General features: G+C 38.6%; 1 protein-coding gene across 3 annotated transcripts in view; it reads right to left on the bottom strand.

The window, feature by feature from the left end:
- Nucleotides 1-25,841, bottom strand: part of LOC125709581 (protein diaphanous homolog 3-like) — a 185,063-nt gene that overhangs the window by 63,698 nt on the left and 95,524 nt on the right. For all 3 annotated transcript variants that reach the window (XM_048978175.1, XM_048978177.1, XM_048978176.1), the window contains 5 exons: nt 25,404-25,496; nt 24,083-24,177; nt 18,381-18,482; nt 14,406-14,645; nt 4,448-4,577 (listed from right to left, as the gene is read on the bottom strand). In XM_048978175.1, coding sequence (XP_048834132.1) covers nt 4,448-4,577; nt 14,406-14,645; nt 18,381-18,482; nt 24,083-24,177; nt 25,404-25,496 — 660 coding nt within the window. The remainder of the gene's footprint in view (nt 1-4,447; nt 4,578-14,405; nt 14,646-18,380; nt 18,483-24,082; nt 24,178-25,403; nt 25,497-25,841) is intronic.

The raw sequence follows: 25,841 nt of genomic DNA, 5'->3' as shown, positions 1-25,841 counted from the left end.
TGTACCCCGCATTAGTAAAAATAAGATAAAAAATAGTAATAAACAAACTTCATTTCAAGCTATTCAAAATCAACCCTAACCCCAGCATTGTCTGAGGCGGCCCTTCTCTTCGCAGCCACTACGCAGTGCTGTTTTATTTTTGGTGCAATTTGTCTTAAAATTTGATCTCTTCCAGATTCTCAGTGATACATTATGTCTGCATAGTTTACAGAGCTGGACTGGTCTCAAAACCACATGCATTCCCCATCCGGAGAGTACGATAATAATCAGTGGAAACAGAAATAATTTTAGTATTAAAAGCAAATTCATTTATTTATCGAGAGAACTTTTTATAGAGACTATTTTACCAAATAAAAAGTCCAGTCCCTTATTGATATACGGACGCTTCTCTACTTAAGAACTTTCAACTTATGAACTTTCAGACATACGAATGAAGAGGACTGTAATTCCAAATTGTGTTCATTTGGGCTCCTGTTTCCTGGCCGCAACATTTTTTTCCCTGCGCGCCAATTCCACCCAGTACGACTTTTGGTCGCTACTTCCGCCAAGCAGCAACATAGCATGTGTACTTCCAGCATCCTAGTTCTTTGTACTTGCGCATACCCTTAAAATTATGTTGAGTAACGACTTACGAACATTTCAAGTTACGAATGGCCGTTCAGAACGCATTTCATTCGTAAGTAGAGGAGCGTCTGTATACATAATGAAACTCTTTAGTCTTGATTGAATTATTTTGGCTAAAATACCAGATTAACGGAGTTGCAGAAGGCAGTCTTAAGTATGTCAGCTGCAGTTGGAAAGTAAGCCACTGCACATCCACACCAAAGCATTTGCATTTGGCCTTTAGGTGTTGAAGAGGCTATTATATTTTTTATCATCCTCGCAAAGCACTGTACTTAGAGAATGTGCGTGGTGACACTGTAGTGTTAAAGTTGTTTCAGTGAGTCAACTGGGTAGTTAGACTACAAATTTGTTCAGTCTTTCTGGCTAATCAAATTTGTACTACTTATTGAAAAAATAATTGCAAAAGCTTGAATGTTTATTCTTTATATATTTTTAAAGTGGAGTAATGCTGCAAGAAATAAATGTACTTCATATAGTATCTTTCTTGGCATTTTGTTAGTTTGTTTATTTTTGATAATTGCCAAGGTCAAGCATGGGTGAAAACTCCAGCGACAGATTAAAAGCAGATATTTCAGAAAATTTGTGTGTTTATGAATTGGCTTCAATTACAGTTCTTGTTTGGGGAAAATTTGCAGAACCACACTAGTATTATGAAACTGAACATCCATCTAAGCTGAAATAATTAACAAATGCATTCATCCATGAATGTCCAAACCAACAATGCTTCATCAGCCATGCTGACATCATTTGATTACCATTGAATTACAACAGTCACCCTAAAAGTTCGTAAAAGTTAAGAAAATAACTGTGTATAGTCCATGCTTCTGATACCATTTTATGTAAACTTTAAGATAAAAAAAAAACTAATTTCACTGTCAACTTTGTCAATGAATAAAAACAAGATTTCAATGTCAGCAAGAGAAATTCAAAATGGATCATAAGTAGCAGATTCTATCTTTATTTGATGTTGATTGTAGGTGAAACCAATTCACATTTTCTTCAAAGGATTAAGACTAAATCTAAATCAAAATATGGTCTGAAAATGAATAATGTTTGTAAATGTAGATTGTGTTATTTTATTAAAGTGTTTTAAGAATTCATACTGTGCTGACACTGACTTGGCCACTTTAGTATTGAGGACAGGACAATTAATTTAATTCTGTCTCCCGATTTCATGCCATGAAGGATTTAAGACAACACAGAAGGTGGAGAAATCATAATGAAAATATTACACAGATTACAGAAGGGTGTAATTTATTGAATGCAAGGTCTAAGCTGTTAATGTTGCAAAGTATGTAGACTGGATAAGGTTTAGTATGTCAGGCACATTTCAGTGACGAGAACAAACAAAATGAAGAATGTTAATAACTGGAGACAACGACCACCTTCAGTAAAATGTACTTTCAGTGCTAATTCAGGTAAAGATGAGAAAGAAAGTGACTGATCACCATAAGAAAATGCATTTAAAATGCCCAAACTTCTAACTGGTACTGCATGAAAGGTAAACAGCTGATGAATAAGTTTCACTGGTAGCTATATTAAGAAGAGGATATTTGTTAATGGAGAGGTGTAAACTGACAGTATCTTCTTCAAAGTGAAGCAAAAATGAAACGTAATATAAAAACACCTGGGAAAATTATTGAATCAAATCTGGTATCTGTTTACTCAATGTGTGTTCCTAGGAGGAGCCTTAAGCCAGCAGAAGTGGAGGGACATGTAGCCCAGTTTAGTTGTTGAAGTGTGTGATCAACTTCACACTTTAAGGATGAAGTGCTATCAACAACATACCCGGTTCAACAATGCTCCCCTCTCTCTCCTATATGTATTTGCTGAAAATGGATGATTGTCGAATGAAATCATCTCCACTATTTTATAAGTTGCATCTTACAGTAGCTGTGCAGCATTTGAGCATGACATCGTGTAACCTGGATATAGGAGTACGTATAAGGATGATTTTGCCAGTTGTAATCAATTATAACCAAGTCTGTCGCTACAGATTGATGCACTTGAATCACCACCAAAATAACAGGTGCACTGGTGGAACTAATCAGGTGCACTTGTGGAAAATGTGCACTGAAGCCCCCCAGAGAGAAAATACATGTTGCAGGTTGTGCACGTCCATTGGGCTTGTAAGTGGGCTTGTGTATGCTGAGTCTGGGGGTGTGACTAAGTTACATAACAGTCTAGGATTTCTTCAATCAGCCCATTTTACCACCTTCCTCTACATATGTGGAATTTATATTTGAAAGGATGATATGTCAGGTATGTCAGTTCCATGTACCGAACTCTCCACATTCAACTCCACTGAGGTAAAGTTAGATTTTCAGAAATAGTGGGCAGCTCACAACCGTTTTACTTTCAGTGTGTATGGGTCACATCCAAAAATATTTGCGTTCTCTATATTTCAATTGCTTTTATTTATTTAGTTTTTATATAACACTCTTTTGCACCACGGTAGGCAGTGCACTGAACATGAGTGATGAGAAGAAAGCCCTACTTGACTTGATTTGTTTGCATTCACATGCTGGGAGTGCTCCAATACCATGACTAACAACACACCAAAATGACAGCACAAAGCTACTGCAACCACCCTATATAAGAGAGAGAATATTAACGACGACTGATAAACGTAAAATTCAGCAAAATATATAAAAATTTATATATATATATACATATACATATATATATATATATATATATATATACATATACATATATATATATATATATATATATATATACATATATATATATATATATATATATATATATATATATATATACACATATACATATACACACACACACACACACACACACACACACACACACACACACACACACACACACACACACACACACACACACACACACACACACACAGCCACACAGCCTGTGGGTCCTTGAGCAAGGCCCTTAACTCCCAGCTCCCTGGGCGCCGCTACGGGTGGCAGCCCTTCGCAGACAACTTCCTCTATGAAAAAAGAGCAAGTTGTGGGAGGCGTAAAGACAATTTCCCTACGGGGACAATAAAAGTATCGATTATTATTATTATTATTAAACTCACATTTGGTTGGTTTTAGTGCAATTCAAAAGGCTCCAATGTCTATGTCAGACAAAACATTTTTCTACAAATACAAGATTTTTGAGAATCGTTCCATCTTGAACAGAGAGTTGAATGCCAACATCTTAATGGGGATTCGGGCTGCCAAGAGCCGCCAGCACGGCATCAATGCATTTTGGCCGGTGTGTGCAAGTCAGCTAGAGGATGACACATTCTACCCTGAGAGAAGCTCAGAGGCACCTAACCATGCCAGTTCAAGGCACTCCACACAAAACTGGAGCTGCCAAAATATTACACAACGAAAAACAAATATTTTAATCTCTTCTTTCCTGTGTAAATGTGTCAACTGACCACACAAATGATGTTTCACTGTTGATTGAATCTAAGCTGGTTGCTGCTTGGCCTTCAATCACAAAGCCATGCAGAGGGATCACAGTATATTTATACATACACACAAACACACACAAACCTGTGCTCATATCTTTGTGGGGACCGTCCATTCATTTCTATGGCCACAACCCTAATGGAGCTGGACCGACCAACATGCACCCACACATGACTTGCAACACAGGACAACATCAGCATTACCCAACATATTGATGATGGTTAGATGCATTTCATACTCTAATTAGCGAGGGAAGTTCTCTCAGTCCATGAACCTGGGCCCACAATTGGCACTAGTCATACTGTAGATTTAGTTATTCATTTCACACAGTGAACCAAAGCAAACGCATGCAGGAGTTTTACGTTTAAACTTACCTCGACTAGCCTTGTCAACATGTTGAAGATCCTCAACAAACTTCAGCACCTCAGGACACCTCTCCTCACACACTTCAGCCAAGAAATGCAGCAGGGTAGACTTCTGATCTGCTGATTTGGTGTCCTTCAGCTAGAAAAAATACCCAGAAAAGAAAATAAATTCTACCTGCTTTCATGCGTGACAATTTATATGAATTATATTCTACATTTTAGATTTTTTTTTCAAGGTGATAACGACTTATGCTGTTGAAACTCTGGGTACTCTCAAACCAAAGTTATGGAACCTGGTTCCTGGCCACGAGTGCCAGGGTTCTCTTGACCAGCAAGTTTTGTAACTCCTGGCCACTTTCAAGTGTCGCTTTTATACATCACAACAGAACTAGGACCTTTATGCTAAATAAGCACGGGAGACGCAAAATGCTCGTAAGCATCACATAATGGAGGATGAAGGAGTCCTTTTATTCGTTATTTGGTGTGGATTGATTGTAGTAAAAATGGGACACAGACCTTTATATTTTACTTATATGACTGCCGACATTAAAAATTCATTACTAAATATAGCTACCACATCGATCTGTTGTTTTCCACAAAATAAAAAAATAACAATGTTATTCTGCTAACTGCTGACAAGCATCACCACTGATACCAGCAATATTAGACAAAAGATTATTGGCCATCAATTGAATTTTACGATGCAGAAATATGGAGACGCAATCAAAAAAAGAAAAATGCATTCATTGATCCATTAAATGTAACTGAGGTAGAAAATTAATTCCATATAATAATTGCTCCACTACTTCTCTCTGGTTTCCCTGCACTTTCATGTAACTTCCAAGTTACTGCAAGTGTTTGGGGTCAACCAATCAGCAAACTATCACTAGCCCATCTCTAGTAGTCTGTGTTAGAATAAAAGGCTAATCTAGAATAAGGACTAAAAAAGGGTTTTGGAAATGCCTCCAAAAAACTGCAACCAAATCCATGGGTCCGGAAAAGGGCTCCTGAAAAAAGTCCATGCAGTGCAAATGTGCCCATTGACACACACACACACACACACACACACACACACACATATATATACACACACACATATATATATATAAGCAGCAAGAGCAATATATGCTATATAAAGCATATATATAAGCAACAAGAGCAAGTATTCTTATACATATATATATATATTTTTTTTTGACAACAAAGAAAACTTGCTCTTGTTGCTTGAGGGCAATGGTCCAAGTAAACACTGAATATGAGGGACGTCTACCTTATAACTGCATCTGGCTTGTGCACTCACTCATTACCTGCATACTAAAAGCAAATCACCCAATAACAGAAACAGTAAACTTCAATGCACTGTGATTAATAATCCTTTATATTAAAAATTCACTGATTGCATTTTCCTTGATGGACACATTTATTTTTAAACCGGATCTGCTGATACCAATCTTAACCAATTAAGACTTTCTTACATAATAATTAGCAAACTAAACATTTTAAACAATTCTTTAATGAACTTAGCTTTCTGCAAGCAAAAATATTTCAAAAAACCTTCAAATGGAATTAGTCTTTCTAATTATTTCTAGGGTAGTCGTGGTCTCTTTGTTAACATATTTTACACACTGCAGATTTAATCTCTTAATCCCACACTGTAAAGAATCTCCAAACAACAGATGTCTTTCACCTCACCTGCCACACAACATTAGCAGGGGAAGGCACTATGGCCAAAATTATCTTTTTGGGTATAATGATAACGATTATGATTTTTGGGGGGAATATATGTGGTGATGTTAACCATTTAACTGATCCACTTAACGTAAGCTGATCCTTACAAGAAATACTTTGTAGTATTACAATTAACTAAATTAAAATATGTAAAATACCGTACATGTAACAGAATCCGACTCATTATAGCAAAAGTGCTTTTTTGTTTACTATTAAAGTTTCAAGAGTTTCATGTACAAATGAACATTTATCACTTGAGTCATCTGTCTATAAGTACATATGGTTTGCTGATTTAACAGGTTAGCTAAACCGGAAGAGATTTCATTACAAATATTGTCCAAAGGACAAGTGACATTGCAAAAAGTGTTAACCTGGCTGTATCCACATCAGTACTACACTGTTTCCAATAAAATACAAACCTGAACATACAACTTATTTGTGTTTCCATGCTATATTCACCAGTATCAGCTGCAAGCTGCAATTTATACAAAATTTCAACAAAGTTCAGTCCAAGTTTTGCACAATAAAAACAGCTATGTGTATACCAAGTCTAAATAAATGGTCATCTTATTTAGATGTTACAATTGTGAGGCACGACACACTGGCATTAAACATACAAAAATGTCAGAAGGCATCATTATAATGAAGGAAATCCAAATGAGTCAGCTAATAGAGAGGAGAAAATTCCAAAGAACTGAAATTCAAAGGTCAAGCTCTGATATTTCACCGAAAGCTATGGGTCTGCCTGGCATGACAAGTGGAGTAAATGAAATGAAAATTGACCCTTTCACTAGCCTCAAAGATAAGTAAAATTACATATAGCACACCAATAAAACTTGTATTTTTTATTAACCTCAGAAGGCATGTAGCAGTTAGTGTTGTACAGGATACTGGTACTGAAAAGGTACCGCATTTTTGAGAACTGTTTGGTATTACATTTCTTTAGTACCGGTACTAATTACAGATGCCGCTAACGCTAACCGTCAAATCATAACCATGTACTCAATATGGCTGCACTACTGCCAAACTAAATTATACTCTATGTCAGAATTGCATGCATCGTATAGTTCCAGCAAACCAGCAAATCTGTTTTAGAAAATAACATGAGCATCAGATCAGTGACTCATGTAAGGGAACTAATAATACAGCAAAACGTTACAATACGGTAAACAAGTTACGTTAAAGTAGCATCTCTATCTACTGGTTATTATGCTATGGTATTATAAGCAGATGGATAGTCAAACGTAATGCATTTATGCAGGAAAAAATCTGTTTTATAGTTTTGCGTGTCCAAGGTTTTTAAAAATTTTGTTCTCATTGTCACTTTTACGTGCAATATTAATAACGATAAGGCAGAAGTGCACAACAATCTGGGGTTGATATACTCTTTAAAATTCAATAGAACATATTATCCTTCTCCCTGCCACATGCCCATTGCTTCTGGGATAGGCTCCGGACCCCCTGCGACCCAGTAGGATAAGCGGGTTGGAAAATGGGTGGATGGATGGATATTATCCTTCTCCCCATAACTGAATACCTCAGAGTAATATACTTGGCAAGTACTGGAGTGGAGTGAGGCTTAATTTTTAATTAAAATTGTAACAAATTAAATGCGTTTTCGATAAATGGCTCCTGTGACAAAAGTGCATAATTTACCATTAACGATACATAACTTTTTCTGCATTGGCATGCTTGCAGTACCGGTACTGCGATACTTAAGGTGGGTTCGGTATCAAAATCCGAATTGCTATCGTGACAACATTCATGTAGTGAATGAAGGAATAAAAAAAAGTTTACTGAATTTTTCACACAACTCTACTCACAGACTATAGCTAAACTGTGGCTAAACTGGTCAACAAACTGAGCAGCTGAGGCCTGGATACTTCTATTGCTCCTATGTGTGGGATTTTTTAACAAACAGACCACAGAGTGTCAGGACTGGAAAGCACACCTCATCCACTCTGATCCGGAACAAAGGTTCCTCACAGGGCCATGTTTTGATGAGGCAGCCTACAGGACAGCAGTCAGACACCTAGCTCAGTGGCAAGACAAAGGAAATCACTGTAGACTTCAGTAGAACAAAGACTGGATGGACACGTCCCCCCTTTACATTCATGGTGACAGAGTGGCATGTTCTATGGAATCCTCCCTAACACCACTCACCTGATGGAAAAACTCAACGGCAGTTACAAAGCTACAAACGACCTGACAAAGGCCAATATACTCATGCGTTCCATTTGCCTTGGGATCCAATTTTTCGGATTCCGAGATTACGTCACATCTGCTAAAAACTTAGGAAAACTGAGTCGGATGCGTTCCATTTGCCACAGAAGTAGCAATACCATGGACCCATAAGAAAAAGCAAGATTTTTTTGCTTAGTCGGACAACTTGTCGGATTTAAGGTACCTCAGTTTAAATGACCTTCATCTTCGTTCACTTACAATTAGTCTAAACTACCTTCAATATGACAAATAATCCGACTAATCATGAAATCCAGTTCTATCCCAGTTAATTGTTAGCCATTGTTAGCAATATCAGTTGATAACACATTACGCACAATGCTTTACATATAAAACTCCGCAGCAATACGTCCACAGAAAAGTCGGACAGTATAGTGTGTGCGACCGATTTAATGAGCCACAAATGGGAAGTAGTGCTTAAACAGTATAAAACTACAACTTTCCCTTCTGTTGATAAAGGGCGCAGCCATCTTGAATTCTGAACTCGGGATCCTCTGTGCTGCTCCGAGATATTTCTCAGATCTCATGTAAACTGACTTAAGAGAAAGACTAGCAGCATCATCAGCGAAACAACCCACTCAGATCATCATCTTTTTGACCTGCTGCTCTCCGGAAAGCCATTCGGGTCGATCAAATCCCAGACTACCAGACTGATACCTCATTTCCACCAAGCCAAAGGCAGTGATGGTGCCGGTGCCGGTCGGTTCTCGCTTGGGGCCTTTTGAGAACCTGCCTGTGTTTCCACTGGTTTCAAAAAAGAATGGAAATGCAGATGGAAGACAGTAAAATAAATGTGTATATGCTGCTGCCATTCGTGAAAAACATTTCAAAATTGTTGCTCAGGAAGAGATGTTGACAAAATTTCATTATATTGCAGTTTAATGAGTTCTCTTTCTATCGCTAATTCTTGCCCTCCTCACAACCTGCTGATTACAGCTTACCACACAGGTCACCATACTATTAAGGTAAATCAGCATTTCCAAGAGCATTAAAAAGAACTGAAACTTAATTACGCGTTCTGCTGTTTGAGTTTGGCTCCTTTCTACAGAATTTGGTGCCATTTTCAGGCTTTGGTGGGGGGCACCGCAGATGGCCCGATTCAACGCTGAGTGTGGTGACCCAGCAACAATCCACTGTTGTCACAACACACACACTTTTACAACAGGTGGCACTAATACAAGCATTTATAAAATATATATTCAGGTGCAGTGTTATAAATTATCACATGACAAAGGTGTTACTGCGTAAACCAAAAGAGCTCTGACCCACTGAGGTATGGACTCCACAAGACCTCTGAAGGTGTCCTGTGTTATCTGATGCCAGGCATTAGCAACAGATCCTTTAGGTCCCGTAAGTTGTGAAGTGGGGTCTCCATAGATCGGAATTGTTTGTCCAGCACATCCCACAGATGCTTGATCTGGGGAATACGGAGGCTGCGGCAACACCTTGAACTATTTTATTTTTTATGTTCCAAATACCACTAATGAATATTTTTTTGCATTGCAGTAGGATGCATTTTCCTGCTGAAAGAGGCCACCGCCATTGGGGAATACTTGAGCCATGAATGGGCACTTGGTCTCTAGCAATATTTAGGTAAGTGGTATGTGTCAAAATCACTCCCACGTGAATGCCAGTACCCAAGTTTTTCTAGCAGAACATTGACCAGAGCACTACAATATCTCAGCCGGCTTGCCTTCGTTTCATAGTCCATCTTGGTGCCGTCTTCTCTTCAGGTAAACAACACTCATGCGTCATGTGAACGGCCGAGTGCAACAGAAAACGAGACTCATCAGACCAGGCCACCTTCTTCCATTGTTCAGTTCTGACTCTCACATGCCCATGATAGGTGCTTTTGGTGGAGGACAGGAGTCAGCATGGGCATCTGACCGGTCAGCAGCTACACAGCCCCGTACTCAGCAAGCTGCAATGCACTCTGTGTTTTCTGACACCTTTCTATCACAGCCAGCATTAACCTTTTCAGAAATTTGTACTACAGTAGCTCTTCTGTGGGATCGAACCAGACGGACTAGCTTTCGCTTCCCACGCACATCAATGAGCCTTGGGCGCCCATGACCCCATCACTGATTCACCGCTTTGCCTTCCTTGGATCACAATTGGTAGGTACTGACCAGTGCATACTGGGAACACCCCACAAGACCTGGCATTTTGGAGATGCTCTGCCCCAGTCATCTAGCCATCACAATTTGGCCCACTGAGTCACTGAGATCCTTACATTTACGGCACTTGGCAGACGCCCTTAGCTAGAGCAGCTCACATAAGTGCGTACAGGTCTCATCAGGGAATACAATGTAAATATAAATGTGTATAACCCCAACGTGAAATGATCTGGGAAATAGAAAACTTGATGTATATTTACTCAACTCCCTTTAAAAAGGGTGAGATCTGACCTAACAGGATATAGAATTATTCATATTTGACGGGCTAATTTGCTACTCAAAGTAAAACTGCAAACAAATCGGAAAAGAAAACAATTTTACTACCAATTATGATTATCATCGTTATTTATATACAAAGCCTTTATGTAAGCATTAACTGCAAAAAAAAAAACAAAGTGCAAACAGAAAATGAATTCTATTAAAGCAGATATAAACTATATTGAATTCATGATTCAAATACGCCTGCCATAAAAATTTGGTTACAGTGTGACGAATTAAAGCCATCTGAAAAATAAAAGGCACAGAAGTAATCTTCGTATTTACACAAAAAGATACGACAGCATTATGCCCCCATAACTATTCAAATGAATGCTACACACAGACTTAAAAGCTTACAGAACAGCATAAATTAACAAATTAGTCTGAGTGGTCAGTAGTACAACGGCTAAAAGTATTTTTTTGTCATCCTGCAGAAAAGGCCCAAGTTGTTGTATAACCTTGAACAGGATATTTAATCTTATTAGATATAATATGATAAAGTGAGATAGACAAGTCAGTGAATAATATACTGACATTAAGAAATGCTACTACAGCTGCCTGGGATGCCAGTCCATTGCAGGACACACAGCTACATCTGCAGCAGAGAGATGCTAATTCACTTATGGGACAGGGGCAGGAATGGCCACACGGCACTGGGGGGAACAAGGCGGGACAGGAATCCCCGGCTGCCCGCAGTCGCAAAACCTAATATGTCACAGTGAGGATGGAAACAGGCAAATACAATTAGCTACTGCAATTACAGAAATGTTCAGTTTTCAGGTGAACAACATAAATGTTCTTAATACTTTGTCACCTATACTGGCACAAACAGAATCTAAAATTTGAGGTCTGTGTCAAGCATGCAGCCCTTTATAGATAGAGGCTTTTTACAGTATTTTTTCACAAATAAATTATATCCCAGTTTCAGAGTTACCTGTTCTAAAAGTTTACATCATAGATTAAAACATGTTCTGTAAATGAAAGCTTGATAGAAGATCTACATTAAACACAATGGGCCACATTTTGGTGGTATAATAAAGTAAGAATTACATACTATCTTCTGGCAGTTTTATGCATTTCTGCTTTAATCAGCTACCAGTAAGATCAGGCTGGGGCTTCATTCTCTGGATACATCAACCCCACTGTCATTCATGAACCTGATATCTAAGGTTATGGGTATTTAGGAGCTGCCTGTGAACAAATAAAAACACATCTTTGAAGACTGTTCAAAGATCACAGAAACTTGCTGATGATGCATAAGCCAGAAATAGTACTGAAGGTCAGGTTCAGTTCACATTAAATCATATAATATATAAATATTAATAAAGAATAATATTTATCAGTGTAAGTGCATACTATATCTTTAATATCGTAAGTCTCGGCTTGGGGCGCCACTCATCTGTGTCTCAGTAACCAACCTCATTTACGTGTCCACTGTCTCCCTGAAATCTCACAGTAACTTTAAAATTTTTCAGTGCCATTAAAGTTGCATTTTTAATAATGGATCCAGAACATACTGCTCCCAGCGTGTATTGTAATATCTTTGCACATAGAGGGACAAAGAGATGGTTTGTATATTGCAGTCATGCGTTGCTTAACGCCAGGGAAATGATCACTGGGTGGCACATACATAAATGAACTTAAACGACACTTGCATTTTGTTTGGAGGCACTCCTTTAGCATGTACTCCACTGGCCTTTGCACTGCATCACTGGGTGGCACATACATAAATGAACTTAAATGACATTTGCATTTTGTTTGGCGGCACTCCTTTAGCACGTACTCCACTGGCCTTTGCACTGCATCACTGGGTGGCACATACATAAATGAACTTAAATGACACTTGCATTTTCAATTACATTATTCTGTTATTTTCAAATAAAGGAGAATAAACCTAAAGAAGTGTTTGAGCACACGTTAAAGTGGTACCAATGCATCATTTGGCAATTCTGTCAATATGCAAACATCATAGTGAATTGATCGGAAATGGCAAAGCAATTTGATATGCAGTGTAGAGTACAGGACTGGTTGTTTAGAAAATGGTAATAAATAGACTTGCAATGTTATCGTTCAGGCTAGCAGACTTGTATAGAATTGATGTTAGGGGTGCTCAAGAATTATTCACGAATGTTTACATTTGTGGGGATCTTCTGTCCCTAACCCTCGTCAATGTTAAAGTATTACTGTACTTATATATGGCAAACGAAGAACTGTACAAAATACATGTTTATAGAAGATGATGTGAAACGAAAAAATAGTAAGGGTTCGGCAAATTTCTGAACAAGAAATGATGCTGTTGGAATGACATCAATGCGTTCCCCAGACAGCCTCATCGACCCCTCAGCCCCCCATCTAATCCTTGCTCCTCCCATACCCCGAACCTCTACAGCAGGAACTCCAACTCCGGCCCTGGAGAGCTACTATCCAGTAGGAGTTCTGTCCCACTTGGCTTCTGATGAGCCACACCTGTTCCTGTATTTACCTGAGAGCAGGTGTGGCTCATCAGAAGCCAGGTAGGACAGAAAACCTACTGGACGGTAGTTCTCCAGGACCGGAGTTGGAGACCCCTGCTCTACAGTTTCTATACATACTGGACAGATTAACTGCAAATGTGAAAGCCAATAAATGTGTTTTCAGCTGAATGAGTCCTAATCATGATATGTAACTCTGAAAGGCACTCCAGTAATGTCAAACAAGCACATACGAGTACATACAGATCCCGATGCAACTGTTTTCTGATGACAAATTCTACTACAACCGAGCTTCAGGTAGCTGGCAAGAAAGTCACACAAGCACAGTGGGGTGTATATAATCTACTTAGTGTGCCAGATCCAAAACGTATTAAGACTAAATATTAGGTAACAAGCAAATAAGTTAACATTTTAACTTTGGAAATTACATGTTAATTATAACACACTTATGCACTGACCAGGACTAGGGCTATGTGAAACAGTTTAATGCCTCTAACATAAATTTCAATGGAGGTGGGCTGGGGGGGGGTGAGGGTTGAGGGGGTGTACAGCTGTGAGGTACACCTGTATTTAATGCTATGTTTTTAGTGATTTATAAACACATTTACAAAAATAACAATGCTGACATATGATTGGTTGTTTAGCAGTTGAACAAGCAGTTGAACAGGTATACCGTACAAAGTGGCCAGTCATTGTATATTTAGTCATATATGTATTGTATATGTATTCGTGGTCCAATATGCTAAATTTACATGGTCAATGTTAAACAAATAAGAGACATATATATTCATACAGGATTTTCTTCACATAGGAATACAATCTTCTGGGTTAAACCACACCTACATCCAATATTAAGCACTACCTATTCTGGACACGTGAACAAATACTTTAGCTGTTTTGAACAGATACAGATAGTGCTGTACTTGCTCACCCCTAGAACACAGTAATTAACGGCACTGAATTAGATGCCAGTCCTATTGTGAAGGTCAGTGCCAGACTAACATTTAAGTGAATATTGCCAGAAAAGCCACAAAGCACACGCCGAACAAGCAGTGCTGATACATTGTATCCATCATTCGCTGCAGCACTTACTTTGCAGAGGGAGCTGAGATCAAACCCAAAGGACTGTGCATTGCGGGAACCAGCATTCATGTAGTTGCCCGTAAGCAGGATGAGCTCCAACAGCTTGCAGAAGCTCTTGCTCTTGCGGATTTCCTCACAGGTCGCGCTCACAGCCATGATGTCTGGCCGGATGTTAGTCACCTGCTCCTCAAACTGGAGCTTGAACAGGATGCCATTCAGCCGTGGGCGAAGCTGCTTGACACTGCTAATCTGGTGAGGAACCAGAAAAATAGTTGGATAAGTTATTGGTTGAGCTCAGATAAAATGTGGATTATTTTTAATGCTATACACCAGCTGGCATATATACCAGTAGGGCAGCACTGAAGGTGGAATGGCTGAGGACTGCAAATATATCAGGCAGCTTTTTTCAGACAATGAACTGGTCACTGGTGAATCGACATGAACTTCCTGACCTGTTGTCACTTGGAATCTTTTCAGAAACTGCACCAAAGGCCGCAGTTCACTTTTTTACACCATCGAAATATTCCTTTGCATTACTGTGGGTTTCTTGTCTTTTTTTATTGCAGTTTCACAAACTGAACCCAAAAATGGAAGCTATGTAAATGATGCATGAATTGAGCACAAAAATGAATTTAAATTACTATGTTTGTTTTATTTATTTACATTAATTTACCAGATGATCTATCCACACTGACCTACAATTTGAGAAATCCTGGCCAGCCGGTCCTGCCAGCTATTGTGGTGAAGGGTGCTGCATGAAGGCTCAATGGTAAAATCACTCTCCCACACACAGGATTTGAACCAACAGCCTTCTGATTAGAGGCACAAAATCCTAACCCACTGATCACACAGTGATAATTCAAGGTAGAAAACCTAACTACAGAGACTGAATGGCAGACATTTTAGAAGGGAAAGATTTCCAACAAAAATGAACAAGCACACTAATAAATTATACAATATTACAGTTTTGTCCGAAACCTCAGCCTCAATCACAAGACACTCATTTTGTATGAAGGACTTGCTACCATTTCTGGAAATTATACTGCGAAAGACTGCAAATGCAATAAAGGAATCTGTCTGAGTGTTCTTTGCATTCAGCAAACATATTTTCACTTGTGCAAGAAGTGTATTTAATAACATTGCTTAAAATCTTTGCATTGTTTGGCTACCAACATTAGCTTTAGGTTACCCCATCCATATGTAAAAGTAAGAGTCTTAAATGGGTGTCAACTTTGTGTCCCTGCAAAACGTCAAACTCTAAAAGTTATGTAAATTCTTCGTGTGCCTTTGACTCTAAACTTCTCCCCAGTAGAACTTCAAAGATGACGACTCACAGTGTAAAGCTGGCTACCGGGAAAGTGGGTTTCTTTATCTCTGTACCCATGGCTCTCTACTAACCTTCACACCTAAAACATCTATGACCTACAGATGACAAAGTACAAATAATAAAAGACAATTCAGGGGAAATTAGACAGCGGGTAGAGGGAGCTCCACGTGTGTACAAGAGAGCCAGAACTGAAGCGAAACGGAAAAGGAAAGTGGGAGCATCATCATGGGAACAGGTAGTCCTGAATTAGAGTTGTGTGTTTTATATAAAACCGCAGGCCAGTGATACCCGATTCAATACCCAGGGACCCACAGATGGTCCACGTTTTTGCTCCATCCTAACTCCCTGCCAGACAGTCCACATTTTAGCTGGGAGGGAGCAAAAATATGGATTATCTGCAGGTCCCCAAGGACCAGATTAGGAAACACTACTGTGGGCTGTTTAGGCATCAGAGGAATGGCAAAGCATTTTTATAAAAACCTGAGATATTGTATTTGTTGTACTGCTTGAGCACAAAGAAGTGATTGGAAATGATAAAGAATAAAAAAGATGGTTAAAAATGGTAAAACAATATATTTTGTTTGCTTGCAGTACCATTAAGATAAACAAATACCTATAAGAACTCCACAATATTAAACTTAAATGAAAAAGAAAACCTAAACCCCACAAGCATAAAGGGATAAACTATTTTAAGTTTTAATAATGCTTACTACTGTGAACACATGATCTCTTCAGCTCAGCACTACATACACAGTTAAAACGTCCCCAGCTCTGTATAAAACTATTCACACACATAAAATTACTCATGTTCCTAACCAATAGCAGAAGCATGTCACCTGCAAGATGGCAGTTTGTCAGCATGCCAGGATCTATAAAAGTGCCACGATTTATTGCTGTTGTGTACATTTTTAAAATGCTACTTTTGTTGTAAATATCACTTTATGTATATGGGAGACTGTCCCCCGTGAACTACTGAATCTCCATTGCGACTCGCACCATTTCCATTATATGTAATTTCAATGCTACAGATTCAAAAATAAAATTGTCAGGAATAAATTACATAAAACATAGCACATTTTCAAAGACAGGACAAGTTCAGATACAATTATTTTTTGCATCTTTTTTGAGAAGTGTCTGAACAATTTACAAACATCAATGGCAGACAGAATTCCTGTCAACTGCATGAATAGAACAGCTTTAGCATATTATTCCATCAATACAGATTTAAAATATCGTGTTTTAGCCTAGTTCAACAATTATTTCCATTACGATAAAATGTAATTTTGTTCAGGCAAAACACACACATCATTCTAAAGCAGGCAAAAAGAAGGGGATATATCAACAACAAGGTGTTACCAACATGAACCACATTAACACTAGGATAAGAAGGGGGGAAACAAGAAAGTTGTATTGCCACACTTCGGTGTGTTTGGATTCAATTTGCCGAGGATGCTACTACTGTGTCAGGTCGGCATTTCTGCTGCTGAATAGCTTGGAGACGCCCTGGCACTGGCCAGCTCAGATCAGGCTGTAGCTCTGAATGGCCCCTGGTACAGTGAGCCAGTTAATAAGCGTATATATAATGAGCGACTTCAGATGGATTCATGTGCCTTCTAGTGACGCACACGCCTTTTCATATGATGAAGGGATTCTGATTATGGAGAGGTAGTTCAAAAAAAGTATTGAACTTGGACACCATACATAACACTAATGTTGCGTTTGTGAATGCTTGACGGAAATTGTTGTAATGGGAAGGTCATCAGCTTGTCGAAAACTTTTCCCCCTTTTCTAAAACACACAAAAAGGATAAGTGGTATTGTGGGAAGCAAAATTATTGCTCTGTTTGTACCACTCCAGCTACTGCTTAATTTTCTAGGTTTACCCTAAATATCAATTTTACACTCATTGATTCACATGACTGGGCCACATCCAATTACATGCAGGCCTTGTCCTGTGCATGTATGCTTTATTACTGGCATTGCTGAACAATTTGGGGGAAACATATAATCATGATTATTCTGACAGATATTGCGATCATGATTTGTTTTGTGATATAATTTTTTTTTAAGTCAAGCTTCAGTTCAATATTCAGTGTGTAATAGACTTAAAACATACAGCACAGATGCCATCAACAAATTAACTGGTCTATATTCTAATGCAAGGGTGAGAACTTAAGGATGTAAACTGTAACATCCGACATGTATTTATTATTTTTTTAATTAACAGAGTACAATCAAACATAAACAGGGATGCACGTAACTGGTACGCAAGTACACATTCACCTTTAAAAGCTATACGTGTGGCAATCGATTATTGTAGGAGCAAATGTGTTTGTTTTACTTGCATTTGCGCTGATTTGACAAGAAATTATTGCTAAACTTAAACAGATGAACATCATAAATTAAGCACAAATTGGCTTTATGCAAATATTAAGTAAATATATAAGATTTTATGAAATTTATAAAAACTGAAGTATGTAGCTTTTAGGTTCTTGAGCACAAATAAATAAATAAACAGATAGATAATACAAAAGTTTAATGCATTATAAGGGAAGACATGGGAAATCTTTTTATGCTATGAAGCACTGACTTTTTCTCCTGAAACAATGCACTGTGAAAGGCAACAGACAGCTGAAAGCGAGCAGGAAGGTCACTTACCACCACGCCAAACTGCTCCGGCTCTGACAGGCTGCTGTACTCCCGCTTGTATTTGGCCAAAGCATTGAGCTGCTCCTGCTCAGGAAGATGCTTCACCAGGTTCTGTTTACAGAGACAGCAAGGAAAACACAAATGCAGGTAAATACCAGGAACAGGTGTAGCTCATCAGAAGCCAGGTAGGATAGAAAACCTACTGGATGGTAGCCCTCCAGGACTGGAGTTGGAGACCCCTGATTTAGACTGTGAGGGGGCAAGGCCTTTTAAGCATTGCAGCTGATGTTCTGGGGTTTAGGACTAACAGTACTGATGGTGTGGGTTATCCCTTTTACTACTGCACAGCTTGATATACTACCTGTTACAAAACATTATCATTAAAGTTTAATAAAAAGAACCCTGATTTCGAAAATAATTAAACAATGAACATTAATGCTATCAGTAAGGGTTGACACAAATGGTGATCTTCCATTGGCATAAAAGTATCCTGCCGTACCAAACCTGTACCGTGAAGAGAGACTAGTTACGGCTGCCGTACCAAACCTGTACCGTGAAGAGAGACTAGTTACGGCTGCCGTACCAAACCTGTACCGTGAAGAGAGACTAGTTACGGCGTGGTTCCAGCTCATTTCCAGTTTTCCACTGCAGAAGGGTTGGCTCGGTAAAGGTGTTGCCAGGTTTGAAGAGCGACAGTGACGTAAAACCAGAAGAGACACCTATTTATTGTTCCCATGACGCACATCATGATTTACTATGTGCTAATTTTCGCAAGCACATCTGTGAGAATCGCCGTGTTATGTTAGCATGAAACGCTAGGCCATTTGAGTGTGTAAATTTAAATATGGATCCATTCCGTTCAGCCGTTAGTACTTTTTTTAAAGGTACCATGCAATGAAAATCTGACTGAAAATCAACATGTATTATCTCTCTTGGGGGCTTGAGTACAGTTTCCACAAGTGCACCTGGTGACAAAAAATATAGACTGACAGCCATTCAGTCTGGTCAGGTTGGGGAGTATGCACTGGTGCAGAGCATTGTTGCAACTGGCACAAAAAAAACAGCACAGGATCTCGGTTGGCGAGCTCCCAGGCAGACACGCCGTCCAGTCCTCCCCTCCAGAAATGAACATCTATCTGTCACAGCCAGGTGTTACATGGGCGTCCCCTTGGCCTGGTCCAGTCACTCGGGTCCTCAGCAATGATCCCGAGGTGTTCTGTTGTATGGTAGGTGTGGCGAGATGCTGTACCACTGCATGCTCCCAAACCTGACCTGACTGAAAGGCTGCCAGGATACATTTTCCCTCACCAGGTGTACTTGTGGAAACTGTTCAATGGACAGTCATTGATGTAAGGTTACTGTGACTGCTGTGTGCATGTGCAGAAATCACTAGGTTCTCTCACATTATTTATTATTTCCAAAACTATGGCACCTACATTAGTCTATATTACACACACACACAAACAAAAACGTATGCCAAAAAAATCTTTAATTATGCCATCAGAAACATACGTAATGTACTGTTTCACCTCCCCAATGTTATTTAAAGCATTTTTCAGGCATTTGCAGAGTTCAATTTGAGTATCTTCCTAGAGAGTATATGCAAGTGGCTTAAAATTAGAGATGCACTGATCCCATACTCAGATCGGTACCGGCGCCGATCCAGACTGATTTGATGGATAGGGTATTGGCCAAGCATCCACATCCGATACTTATTTGGTTTTTGGCAATCTCAAAAAGGATAGCTCCTATGGATAGGATCTCAAAAAGGATAGCTCCTATAGACAGGATCTCAAAAAGGATAGCTCCTATGGATAGGATCTCAAGAAGGATAGCTCCTATGGATAGGATCTCAAAAAGGATAGCTCCTATGGATAGGATCTCAAAAAGGATAGCTCCTATGGATAGGATCTCAAAAAGGATAGCTCCTATGGATAGGATCTCAAAAAGGATAGCTCCTATGGATAGGATCTCAAAAAGGATAGCTCCTATTCTGCGTTAAATCTATTTGTACAATCAATAGCACAACAGCTATTTCCCATTTTAGATGCGTTATTGCGGCATTCAAGCTAAATGCTAACGCTGCCAGTCATTTTTTTTTTTTGCTACTCAGTGGGTATGAGCGCAGTGACTTCCGCTTATTGTGATGTAAGAACATCAAGAGGGTGACAATCTGGAAGTATTTTACACTTTTAACAACTCGTAGCACAGTGATTTGCAATCTTTGTAAAAACAAAGGTTTGAGTGGTGGGAGTAGCGTTTAATGGAAAATCCCACTGAACAAAGCGCATGCAAATGTGAGAGACACCGCAAGTGATATGATAAAAGCGATGTATGATTTGGGAGTGACTAGTTCTGGCAGCTTTGTGCACTTGCTGCAGCCTGTGATATGAAGGGCTGCTAATCGTAACGAAGTGTGACGCTGTAGCCAGTGGGAGAAACATCGTGGGGCATTTTACACATTCACCACTAGCGTACCCTCGCTTGGAAGATGTTCAGACTGAACTGAAAATGCCTCAAAAACACTTTAAAAAGATGTACAAATAAGTATATTATATGTTTCTAGTAGCCTAATTAAAGATTTTTGGGCATACATTTTATCATCTGTATTGATATATTATTAATATTTTGTAAGCTAGTAAAGTATACATATATATTGTACATTTAATATATCAAAATATTAATATTTTGATAATTCTGATAATTATAAATTATTTATGTAAAAAGAGCTCTTGTATCGGAATCTATCAGTATCAGAAGTTGTATATTGGAATTGGATCTGAAATGTGGATAGTCATTCTGCCACTGCCACTGCCAACAGCACAACTTACACTTCATTGCAATAGTAGCCCTTTGTATATCACAAGCTTTAATTGCTATCAGAAATAGGAATCATGCATAGCATGAATCCGAATTGTAATTTGGAATGCATCAATATCAATATCGGATGTAAAACAGTAAATTTAGCATTAAAGATATCACATTCATATTGAAATGTGTATGTGTATATATCTCCTGCACTTGAGTTGTTGCTTCGCAGCGTTTCCAAAGTATTTAACATCACATTGATGTAGGCTTTAAGAATATAATCCTGAAGAATAATTATGGGAAAAAAACAAAAAATGTATCCTTCGACTGAAAACACTGGGAGCATTTCTGTTTTTAATGTAGCAGCATGCTGTGTCCGTTTATACCAAAGAGCTTTCAAAGTCAGACAGTGGAATATTAGGTAGGTCTGAAGAAGTCAAAGCGATGGGAGGGAAACCCCAGGAACCAGGTCTGATACGTACACTTACTGCACGGCGGAACTACACCCAGATAATGGCCCAGCCACAGAATCAAGCAATCTGAACCCATTGCTATTTTTTTTTTAAATTAGCTCAGATACAAAGGTTGACTCATTTAGATTTTACAAGGCCAGAGGTTTGATGGGAGGCATCAAAAGAGCAAGGCTAACTTATTTATGGGTGAGATGCTTAATAAATGAAAGCTGACAAGATCCTTGTGCTGCCTGTTTTCTCAAATCTTCGCCCTAACATGAGATAGGGATGCACCAATGTGGGTTTTCCTCAATGCAGACTGATTACTGATGCAGATACAGTAATGGATTCATTATGAGGTTTGAGAATTAAAACTGCATTCCTCTATAGCAGGGGCATTCAACTAAAATTTAAAGAGGTTCAGTTAAAGAAAATTTCTTGAAGCAAAGGTCCGGAAGATCATAATGTATAACTATTTAGTGTGATATATATTAAAAAATAAATAAAAAAATAGGAGTAGGAGTCGGGTCATTTACGTTGTGTAGTGGCTGCATGTACCTGAGCGTCGTTTCCTAATTACACCCTGAGTTCACTCGACCGTTCCGTGCCTCATGACATTTATAATGGAATAATATAGATTTACTGCGTTAGTGTGAAAGCGTGAGTGTCATAGCAGATACTTGAGATTTTGCAGCCCTGAAAACATTTTTGTTTCACCTGACCTGATTTATACAACAAATAACGTCACTTTATAACAGTTGTTTAAAAAGCGGAAACTTCAACGAACATGAAGTCACCAATAAACTACGTCTATTTATCAAGCATGTTATAAAATACATACTGTGTTTGAAAACTTTTCAGCTTTACGATTTCAGGACAGACCAGCCACTCTGTTAGGAACATTGTGGCTTTTTGGTTGCAGGTGTTAGCTATGCTGCTGTTATTAAGCAGCCACTCTGTTAGGAACATTGCGGATTTTTGGTTGCGGGTGTTAGCTATGCTGCTGTTATTAAGCAGCCACTCTGTGAGGAACATTGTGGCTTTTTGGTTGCGGGTGTTAGCTATGCTGCTGTTATTAAGCAGCCACTCTGTGAGGAACATTGTGGCTTTTTGGTTGCGGGTGTTAGCTATGCTGCTGTTATTAAGCAGCCACTCTGTTAGGAACATTGCGGCTTTTTGGTTGCGGGTGTTAGCTATGCTGCTGTTATTAAGCAGCCACTCTGTTAGGAACATTGCGGCTTTTTGGTTGCAGGTGTTAGCTATGCTGCTGTTATTAAGCAGCCACTCTGTTAGGAACATTGCGGCTTTTTGGTTGCAGGTGTTAGCTATGCTGCTGTTATTAAGCAGCCACTCTGTTAGGAACATTGCGGCTTTTTGGTTGCGGGTGTTAGCTATGCTGCTGTTATTAAGCAGCCACTCTGTGAGGAACATTGCGGCTTTTTGGTTGCGGGTGTTAGCTATGCTGCTGTTATTAAGCAGCCGCTCTGTTAGGAACATTGTGGCTTTTTGGTTGCGGGTGTTAGCTATGCTGCTGTTATTAAGCAGCCACTCTGTTAGGAACATTGCGGCTTTTTGGTTGCAGGTGTTCACTTCACTGTTGCTATTAACACTAACGGCACATTAGCGCAGACAAAGGGCTGCATACGCTGAACTACGTCTTTCTTGGCGGTTAAAGGCCTTTGACGTTCATTGGCGTGGGAAACAGCGGTTCTAGTGTTAAACCGCTACCGAAAAGACTGCAAAAGCTGAGCCAGTTAAAACAGTAGCGCCCGGTCAGGGTTTAAATAATAACTTTATGTTTTGGCTGTAGGTCTGGGTCATTATGGGGCAGCTTCTGGGTCCGGACCCGGACTGCGGTCCCCCTGTTAGTGACCTCTGCTCTATAGCCATTCAGACTCCTCATAAATCAAGTGTGAGCATGAGCTTAGTTGTTGAGTGGAGAAAGCAGAACCAGCTTAGTCTGAAAGGTCCTACAAAGTGAAATGAGAGAAGGCAACGTACACAGATGAAGACTTTTAATCTAATGAAAGATGAATACAGTAATGGGTAACACAGTAACCCCGGAACATTTGATAAAGAAAATGAACGCTGCAACCTGTTCTGGGAATTTTACTTAATACCGATCAAACTGTCTTTTTTATTAAAGTAAAGATAATACCAAAGACAATACCACTCCTCCTATTAATATAATATAATAATAATAATAATAATAATAATAATAATAATAGGCTGTTACACCTGCTAACAGCCTGTACTCACTTGGCTTGTAGTTTAAAACTTATGAATAGGAATCTGTTTTAAGCTGTATTGATTTATTTACTCCTTTATTTGCCAACATATCTATCTATCCATCCATCCATCTTCAGACTGCGGTTACCAAGTTTGCCATTACTATATTAATCTTTCATTACAATAAACAAACAAATCGCTACAACAGTTGCATATACATACCTGGACCATGGACTCAGTTAAATTCTCTTCATCAACCTCCAGTATAATTCTCTTTATCTCTTGATATGGTAATCGAAAGGAGCCCAAAAAGATAGCTAAAAAGAAAAGAATAAATTAAACAAAAAAGCAAAATGACATTCAGTTCTCCAACACCTTTTGACACTTTGGCCAATTGGCAAAATGAAATCATAACGAAAGCCTGATTCCTGTAAAAATATTATTCCCAAAAAACCTGAAAATAGTTGACATATATATTAAATAGATATTCTTAATATAAAAAATGTCAGTTGTAGAAATTCCTGCAACTATCCTGTGTCTGTCAAATAAATTGGATAGTCACATGCACAACACATGACAAGCCACCTAATTTCACAATTTGACTGAACTTCAGGAGATGAGCGAAAAATACCCATCAAAGATACATAAGAATATAAAAATGTTACGTGCTAAATGGGAAATGTTTGGGATCTTTAAAATGGCCATTAAAAGCATGTGGGTGTGTTGATAAATAATGCTGAGTGGCAAAGGGCTGAAACAAGTGAATAAGGCCATAATGTGATAATGGACACTGGCTTTCAGATTTAATTATTAAGTCACTCATTATTTATTGCACATGTTATAATATGTGATTATGAGGGGCATTTAAAACAGGGAGGCAGATATTAAGTATATTAACTTATGAGCATCATTAAAGACATTATCCCTCATTAAACAATATGCAGATTCATAAAATTCATGGAAAAAATGGGAGGTATAATTTTAATTTCATTCATGTAGAATAATTGTAGTGCAGAGGGAAAAAAAACTACTTGCTGGTATCAGAAGATTGATACTCTGGTTTAATCATCGAACCACTGGCTGGGAATCTTCGGAATCAGACTTAGTTTTCATTACTGTTTCAGACAGCTATAACATAATATACCCTCAAACTGACAATGACAAAAGCAAGCTTGAAAACAGGAAGATGCACTGCCAGTGTCAGCATGACACCTAGCTGGTGTGGAAAATTAATTGCTTCGCAAAGTTAGGTCCTTTGACTTTTTTGATTGATTGATGGACAATATTTTGTTTACATCGACACCTTAGGCGCAAGTTACTTCAGGTGCGAACTCACCAACAGCACCGAAGGCAGTATGTGTGGACCTGTCACAGTTAACCTGTAATGATGCTTAACTTAAGCGATTGGCTCATCCCCAAACAAGAATGCTCAAAGGATGAAAACATTTACCATTATCATTATTGACAAACTAAAAATCTTGGGCAAAATGCCATAAAAATGTCATCATGTTGAGAATGATGACTTCTCAATAAGTGTACTTACACAAGTTTTGAGCCATTTTTGGATCCAGGACTTTAAGCTCTTTTATCCTTTTTTTAATATGTTTATCCTCCTGTTCCTCCTCCACTTTGTTTTCTGAAAATTAATCACAGATGCAATTAGTGGCTCTTGAAATAAATCCGCTTTGTAAGTCCATTAATTTCGCTCTGTAAACTAGTGAGTCAAACCTTAGGCTGCATGTACAACATGTTCATATGACGACAACAATTTGGACAACTGCAATCTTCAGATAACCAACAATAATTACGCATGTAACTGAAAGCCCCATCAGCTGTCTACTGTTTATATGGACAATCTTATGCTATGCAAACATTAAATTTGAGGCAGGGAAAATGACCTATTGAGATATCAGGATTATAACAGCAGGACACAGAGCAATATAAAAGTTAAAAAAAATAACCAAAATGATAATTATAACCC

This window comes from Brienomyrus brachyistius, chromosome 16, assembly GCF_023856365.1.
Source record: "Brienomyrus brachyistius isolate T26 chromosome 16, BBRACH_0.4, whole genome shotgun sequence".
NCBI classification, from domain to species: domain Eukaryota; kingdom Metazoa; phylum Chordata; class Actinopteri; order Osteoglossiformes; family Mormyridae; genus Brienomyrus; species Brienomyrus brachyistius.
The sequence above is the reverse complement of the archived record's forward strand: the minus strand, read 5'-3'. Positions and strand labels throughout refer to the sequence as shown.